An 8,812-nucleotide genomic window follows, 5' to 3' on the forward strand; every position below is an offset into this window, starting at 1 on the left:
CATAATCATTGCTAAAAAGGTAATTTATGTGTCACAAAATACTGTATTTCTTGTTAAATGATTTTTTAACAATTTCTTTCGTATTAAATATTTGGATAATTGGTGTAGCTTGCCCCTCACAAAGTCTATCAATAACTTTACAGTCGTCATTGTAAATTACAAATACAAAATGTGTTCATTGTCGGAATAAGTAAGTTAGCATTTATTGAAACAAGGCTTCAAGCTTAAATGCGAGAAAAATGCGATATTCGCCGAGATTTCTCCTTTTTCACAAATACATGTCATATTTTCCTACACTGAACAAGCTATGTTTTAGCCGACAATTTATAATTTACGCTTTAAAAAACATGTACCTTTATTTTACCGACGTTACTTTTCAATAAAATCGACTGACAATATTTTAATGTGGACAGCAAAGTAAACTGCAACGTAAACAAATCATATGATTTAAATGTATCCGTTCGCTTCCAATAGAAGCAGGATACAGGATACCTATGCGTATACTATTTTGTATCTATATAGTAAAATGGTCGACTGCAGGCCACAAGTCCTTCTTCCAGCACCCGAAAAAAAAGACACATTTGCTTCAGCCGACAAAGCACGGTTAGGTCTGAAATTAAGTCATGGACATTTGGTTTAAAAGCTGTCAATCTAATATTCTTAATTTATCTTCCGGCATATTCATTTTTGGTTTGTATAAACGACTGTTAACGTCATAATCCAACTACGTTTCTTACGTCTATACTTTCGCTGACCATCAGACTTTAGTGTATGGAGGCATCGCACTTTAGCGCAGACCATCGCACTTTAGCGTGACCATCGTACTTTAGCGTCCCCATCGCACTTTAGAGTCCTACACATTTACTCAAGTTATTGTCCGGAAACCAAATGTCTTCGGACGACGCCGATGACAACGTGATACCAATAAACGACAATTTATTGCAAATTGTATTAAAGGCCAATTACTCTATTATGAGTCATCCAATGTTTTCAGTCATGTTTGCCCTTTTGTAGATCTTGTATTGCTGATCATTTGTTCTGTTTACAGTTTCTATTTTTAATAGTTATTGAGAAAATAGTCAAAAACATAAAAATAAGCCAAACACTGTAAGGGACAATAACTCCTGAAATAGTGATCAAAAGGTTTCAGTCATTTTGGCTTTTTTGTAGATCTTATATTGCAGTCTATATTTGTATTTTTTGTTTGTTTATTGATTTATACATAAATCAGGCTGTTGTTTTATTCTCATTTGAATTGTTTTACATTTTGTCAATGGAAGGGGGGGGGGGGGATTTCTATAGCTTACTAAACAGTACAAGTTTTGCTCATTGTTGAAGGCTATAAAGTGACCTATACTTGCTTACATCTGCATCATTTGATCTGTGGTGGATAGTTGTCTCATTAGCAACCCTTCCATATCTTTTAATTTTGATATTCATAGGACTGATTATATATCCATTGTTTCTCTACAGCAAGAGGACTTATAAATCATAAAACATAATGTCTTAGTCATAGATTTATTTAGTGGCTTTCTTTGCAGCTTCTTGTGCCTTAAGCACCCGAACCACAATTTTCTGTTCTTCAATCAGGAAAGCTCTGATGATTCTGAAAATAGAAAATAAATTACTTTTATAGACTATGGTGTATTAAATTATTTCATTTCTGAATGTCTGAATTTATGCTCTACTCATTATAATTTTACATGCTTCATCAACTTTATTAGAGAAATCTATGATTATTCCTACAAATCAAGGTTATTCCCATTTTTCTGTAATACAAGTTTTTCTGCAAGGTATTTAGTGTAAACAATGTATTCAACCCTTTGAATTTCAACGCTATATAGAATTTACTTAAAAGTACATTTACAAATGTATTAATTATTCTTGAGCCATCTAAAGTTATAACAAAACATCAATGAATTACATCCATACTTAGAAATATGCTCCATGTTTACATTAATAAAGGAATACTGGAACCAGTAAAAAGCAAATAAACAAGAGTGCACACGCTGAAATGTCTCGCCTTCTTTACTAATCATTGATATTATGTTGATAGTCCTAAATATAAAGCTTTATTACAACTGTCACATAAACTTAACATTAACCAAGTAAACTAAACATTGACCAATGAACCATGAAAATGAGGTCAAGGTCAGATGAACCATGCTAGGCAGGCATGTACAGCTAACAATTCTTCCATACAACAAATATAGTTGACCTATTGCTTATAGTTTAAGAAAAACAGACGAAAACACAAAAACTTAACACTGAGCAATGAACCTTGAAAATGAGGTCAAGGTCAAATAAAACCTGCGTGACTGACATATAGATCATAAAATATTTCCATACACCAAATATAGTTGAACTATTGCATATAGTATTAGAAAAAAAGACCAAAACTCAGAAACTTAACTTTGACCACTGAACCATGAAAATGAGGTCAAGGTAAGATGACACCTGCCAGCTAGACATGTACACCTTACAATCATTCCATACACCAAATATAGCTGACCTATTGCATGCAGTATTAGAAAAAAAGACCAAAACTCAAAAACTTAACTTTGACCACTGAACCATGAAAATGAGGTCAAGGTCAGATGACACCTGCCAGCTAGACATGTACACCTTACAATCATTCCATACACCAAATATAGTAGACCTATTGCATACAGTATAAGAAAAACAGACCAAAACACAAAAACTTAACTATAACCACTGAACCATGAAAATGAGGTCAAGGTCAGATGACACCTGCCAGTTGGACATGTACACCTTACAGTCCTTCCATACACCGAATATACTAGACCTATTGCTTATAGTATCTGAGATATGGACTTGACCACGAAAACTTAACCTTGTTCACTGATCCATGAAATGAGGTCGAGGTCAAGTGAAAACTGTCTGACGGGCATGAGGACCTTGCAAGGTACGCACATACCAAATATAGTTATCCTATTACTTATAATAAGAGAGAATTTAACATTACAAAAAATCTGAACTTTTTTTTCAAGTAGTCACTGAACCATGAAAATGAGGTCAAGGACATTGGACATGTGACTGACGGAAACTTCGTAACATGAGGCATCCATATACAAAGTATGAAGCATCCAGGTCTTCCATCTTCTAAAATATAAAGCTTTTAAGAAGTTAGCTAACGCCGCCGCCGCCGGATCGCTATCCCTATGTCGAGCTTTCTGCGACAAAAGTCGCAGGCTCGACAAAAACACAAGTCTGCATGCTGAAATGTCACAGTCTTTACTGCTCAAGATTCAAAGTCTTTAAGATCAAAACTTAACTACAGGTATCACTTAAAACTTTACATTGTCAATGTGTTTAACCCCACTTTCATCACTATTGTGTTATTTCATGCTGGTCAGTTTTTATTGGTGGAGGAAGCTGGAGTGCTCGGAGAAAATCACCATCCTTTGGTAGGAAACCCCATCCATGAAAACAGGTCAAGGTCAGATGAACCATGCAATGAGATCAAGGTTAGCTGAATAATGGACATGTACACCTTGCAATCCTTCCCTAGACCACATATTGTTGACCTATTGCTCATAGTGTCTGAGAAACTAACCTTATCACAACATTTTTGTTGATTTTAACCAGGAAGTAAAATCATATGCAAAACAGTTTGCTCTCTTACATTCTAGTAATGACACTTCAATTCTCTGAGAAGTGAGAGAGAAAACCTATAAAGGTGTAAAGAAAATGAAATTTAGCAGTGCAATATAGCAAAAAATCTCCACTTCCAATATGATAAAATTGTATTGAACTGGGTGGGAGAATTGACTTTGGTCCCTCCTATATGCTTTAACAGACTAGTTGCCAAATGAGATGACATTCTTCCTTAAGGTTCATCATAACCTTTTAGCTAATATGGCCGTATTTACACCACAAATTTTACAGACAAACCTGTACACCTTAAAAAAAGTTTTAAGGCATGGCAGGTACTAGATAATTAAATTTTAAGTGAATTTTGTGTTTCAGAAATTAATAAACTTTTATGGATTTTGCTATTCATTTTGTTTCATTCCTGCAGAAGGTGCCAAATAAACTAAGTTGGGAAAGAGGTTTGAGAAGCTCCCCTCATATAATTAATGTTGTGAGTAGTATTGATTTAAATGGACAATAGACATCTGCAAACAATGAATGATTTAAACTGTAACTGAGTGGACTGTATCAAATGAAATTCGTGTGTTTGTTTATTTTGCTATCTTCTGCAGACTGCAAAAAAATGCACATCAAAATCCAGGTAAGTTTTAATTTTCTGAAACATAGACTACATAAAACTTTTATATATCTAGGTTCTGACATGTCTTAAAACTTTCCTAGATGCATCAGTTTGTCTGTACTAATAGTAGATTTTGTGGTGTAAACATGGCCATGTTTTTCAAATCCTTTTGATGAACCTAAATATAGCCTTCTGATATGCACTATCTTAATGCAATCAATGGCTTCCTGTGATGATTACCTCTGTCTGACACATCTGTGACATCTAGACCCTCCATAAGCTCTTGTTACTGTCTTCAGTCTCTTTGACATTGCAGATAGCTCAAGTGGTCTTGCAGGAGTAATCTGAAAAAATTGACAAGTAGTTATTAATCTTTATTAATGTTTGTTTGATATTAATAAACTGCTTCGCTGAGCGCAGCTGGATACGCCCGCAGAGGTCCAACCATGAACAGTTGGGGCAAAAATGGACACAATATTCAAGCTTGATACAGGTCTGAATTTGGATTGTAATTAAATTTTTGACATATTATAGTTTTCTGAATAAATGTAGTCAAAGAACTTGAAATTGGTTATATGAAAGATGTTGTGCAATACACTGTGCTGTTGCGCAATACTTAGTAAATCTGTTGTCAAGACTATAAACAAATAAAATTTTATAACTCGGAAACGTAAAATCGAAAATTTATAAAAATCAAAAGGGAACTTACAAAGATAGATATAAACACTTTACCAAAGTTTCATAAAAAATGCTGAAGCATTTTTTAGTTATTGTCCGAAAACTGGAAAATCCCCCATTTTGTAATGAATAAAACCCCATAAATCGGAAATGTATAGTCTAAAATTTATAAAAATCAAAAGGGAGCTCATGTCGATAGAAATAAACAATTCACCAAAGTTTCTTGCAAATTGGTGAAATTGTTTTTGAGTTCTTGTCCGAAAACTGGAAAATCCCCCCTTTTTTAATGAATAAAACCCAAAAACTTGGAAACGGTGAATCCGAAATTTATAAAAAATGAAAGGGAGCTCACGTCAATAGATATAAACAATTCAACAAAGTTTCATGGATATTGGTTAAAGCGTTTTTGAATTAATGTCCGACATGTTGACGACGGACGGTCAAAGGTATACCATAATACATCCCGTAAACGGGCGTATAAAAACTTTAGGAAACAGTTTGCATGTTAACTGTACACAATATATATGTTCCCAACCGTTATATCCAGAAGAAAATTTCATCAATTCCATTGCAAAGGTTTGGCAACCAAAGATCTAATATTCACATTGGAAAAAAAAAAAGAAATTGGACAGAATAGCTTCATACAATGTGTAGTTTGGCACATTCTTATTTTTTAAATCCAATTATTTGAGGGATTCTCTCTGACAGCAAAATATGGACTTTATAATACAATATCTTGACATGGGGAAGTTTGTCAGTGCAAAATCTATATATATTAAACCAAGTGGAATGTAACTTGGCAGAATTGCCTCACAACATTTGCAGTTGTTCATTGCAAAGTTAAGTGCAAATCAATTTTGAGAGAATTTCTATTGTTTGAAACTTTTTCAGAGGTAGATGTAAAATCCTGACATTTTTGGTACAATTCCTATGTCATTTTGAAACAGTCTAATTGAGGTCTGGAGCTGGCATGTCAGTAACTGCTAGTAGTCTGTTGTTATTTATGTATTATTGTCATTTTGTTTAGTTTCTTTTGTTTCCTATTCTGACATCGGACTCTGACTTCTCTTAAACGGAGTTTTACTGTGCGTACTGTTGTACGTTTGTTTTTTCTACGTTGGCTAGAGGTATAGGGGCAGGCCTGAGATCTCAAAAAACATGTTTAACCCCGCCGCATTTTTGCGCCTGTCCCAAGTCAAGAGCCTCTGGCCTTTGTTAGTCTTGTATCATTTTTAATTTTAGTTTCTTGTGTATAATTTGGAGTTTAGTATGACGTCCATTATCACTGAACTAGTATACATATTTGTTTAGGGGCCAGCTGAAGGACGCCTCCGGTGCGGGAGTTTCTCGCTGCATTGAAGACCCATTGGTGGCCTTCGGCTGTTGTCTGCTCTATGGTCGGGTTGTTGTCTCTTTGACACATTCCCAATTTCCATTCTCAATTTTAAGGTAAATGAAAATGACTTACTCCATGTAATTTAACTTTACAGTCACCACATTTTGGTACAGCACCGGCCTTCTTTGTGTACAGGTAAACAAGTTTACCACCTGTAAATTCACAGTTTTTAGCAAATTAATTAAAACAAATATAAACCAATATTTTTTCAATCTTTCATAATTCTTCAAATAAGATACAGATTTTAAGTTTTTTAACTTAAGGCTATAGAACAAGACGTAGATTTAATTCATGTGCATATAAAACCATTTCATGATATGAACATTAAAATACAGATTGAATTTATGCACATGTCACTTAAGAAACCATTTACAAAGAGCATGGTATGAACAGTGTATAAATAGACATGCATTTTTTTAGAGCTTCATATTAAGCAATAATGTTTGCTCAATATAAAATCAATCTGAACTTTAAGGTGAACAAAAATCATCAATGTTAAAATGTTTTTAATCTTTACAAGAACAAATATTTTCTAAAACTTTTAATACATAAACTTGTTTTTTTTAAAACAAGAAAAGAATCTTATTTAAAAACTTACCAGGAGTCTTTGATCTGTAAATAAAAATAATTACATTACATGTATGTTTCATAAGAATACATACTTTAAATTGGATGACATCTGACAATCGTGAGTTCTACAATCAAAATCTGTTCTCAACAAGCATTCTGAGAGTATTGCATGGCAAAACAGTCCCCTACCGGTTAAAAATTCATTGTTTTTGAACAAAAATGATAACTTGATCTTTAAATTGTCAAGGTGTAAATCATATAACAAATATCAAACCATTATCTTCAAGTGTGACGAAAAAAAGTGTGGAAAACTGATTATTTGCGTGAATTTTCTAAATCTGTGGACCTTAACTCTGCAAAATAATCATCTTAACCAAAATAAATTTGAACTTGAGCTGAAACTTGTCATGGTAAAACTTTATACCAATTATCCAATCAATATCTCCAACCATAACAAAAAAAGTGTGGAAAACTGATTTGACGGACTGACGGATGGACAGACAGACAGAGTGCAAACATATAGTCCTCTTCGACTTCGTCGGTAGCGGACTAATAAAATGCAGCATTCATGACAGCACATGCTTCCTATGACAATGTCACGACAATGCATTGAAAATTAAAGGAACCAAAAGCTTGATACAGCTCTTATTTCCATGGTGGTAGCATACAAACGTAATAAGAATTTAATGCTTCTTTTTTGTAATTTCATGGGGTTGTAAAAGGGTTGATCATACACACCTTTTTAGTTTCAATTTAAAAGCTTCATACAAAATGTGCTTCAGTCAACCCTTTAACATCCCAATAAAATTACAAAAAGAAGCATTAAATTCTTAATTTCAGGAATTCAAGCAATTTTCTACAAAATTTTTAATATGTACAGTCTCTTGTTTTCATTTAAACAGTCAATAAGAAACAGGAATATATTAATTTCTTACCCCTACTTCACACAGTAATAAAATTGAATTCATCAAACTTCCCTTGTCCATATGTTGTAATTTATATTTTTTGATAAATTAATCCATTTAAATGTTTCAAATTAAACTGACAGTTCCTACTGAAGGTAAATCCAGAAAAGCACTGAGAAGCACAATGTTTATTGTAGTGTTATTTTAGTTTTTCAACAAAAGCTGGCACCTGCAAAATCATGACACCAACAGCTCATCATTTGACAGCTAAAGATATTCATTTAGAAATTGAATATTTCTAAAAATTTGCTTCTTTTTATAATGTTTTAGAGTGGTTTTAAACTTTACTGTTCATCTCTTGTTTTGATAAAAAAAAAAAAAGCTACTATACATGTACACCCGAAAATTATCAAACAGGTTAAAGACCTTCTTCGGTGTAAGCCAGTTTTCTTTGAGGGACTTGTTTATGTTTACTGTCAGGATAATACGTTTCGAGTATAATAATGTGTTAAAATCATTTATAAAAAAAAAATAGATTGGTATGATTGCCAATGGCAATTAATGCAGGAGACTACCATCCACCAAAGGACTAGAATGTACTGAACTACACTGTCTACAGGTCACTGTGCGTACAGCCTAATAACAATGATCAAAATCAATACCAAATAGTAAGAAGTGTGAATTTTGCTAATTGAAGAAGGCGACTTAACAGTAACCAGTAGTTTATTTTTACATACTTCAACTTGCTCTTTGGCTTCTATAGTTCATAGTTGTCACATAATTTGGAAATCATACATTGTATCACATCTCTTTTATTATCCATTGAAATATAATACAACAAAATGTTTTGAACTTTTTAACTCGTATAATTCATATGCAGACTTTATCAGTCTGAACTTCACTCTTTTCTCATATATTACTTACACTGTCCTTCTGTTGCTGTTGGTGTTGTAAGACAGGCGACGTCTAAATGTAAGTCGCTGAGTCATCTGGAAAATAATACAATTTTTTTAGAAAAAAAGGAAGGAA

General features: G+C 33.3%; 1 protein-coding gene across 1 annotated transcript; it reads right to left on the bottom strand.

The window, feature by feature from the left end:
- Window positions 1-1,504: 1,504 nt before the first annotated feature.
- Window positions 1,505-8,810, bottom strand: LOC127709260 (60S ribosomal protein L34-like). The gene is made up of 5 exons (XM_052214689.1): window positions 8,708-8,810; window positions 6,907-6,920; window positions 6,381-6,460; window positions 4,475-4,578; window positions 1,505-1,606 (listed from the first exon to the last, which is right to left on the bottom strand). The coding sequence occupies exons 1-5, from the start codon at window positions 8,770-8,772 to the stop codon at window positions 1,519-1,521; spliced, it is 351 nt and encodes a 116-aa protein (XP_052070649.1). The 5' UTR covers window positions 8,773-8,810; the 3' UTR covers window positions 1,505-1,518.
- Between the last annotated feature and the right edge of the window lie 2 nt (window positions 8,811-8,812).

Source organism: Mytilus californianus, unplaced genomic scaffold (assembly GCF_021869535.1).
Source record: "Mytilus californianus isolate M0D057914Y unplaced genomic scaffold, xbMytCali1.0.p SCAF_7, whole genome shotgun sequence".
Classification (NCBI taxonomy): Eukaryota; Metazoa; Mollusca; class Bivalvia; order Mytilida; family Mytilidae; genus Mytilus; species Mytilus californianus.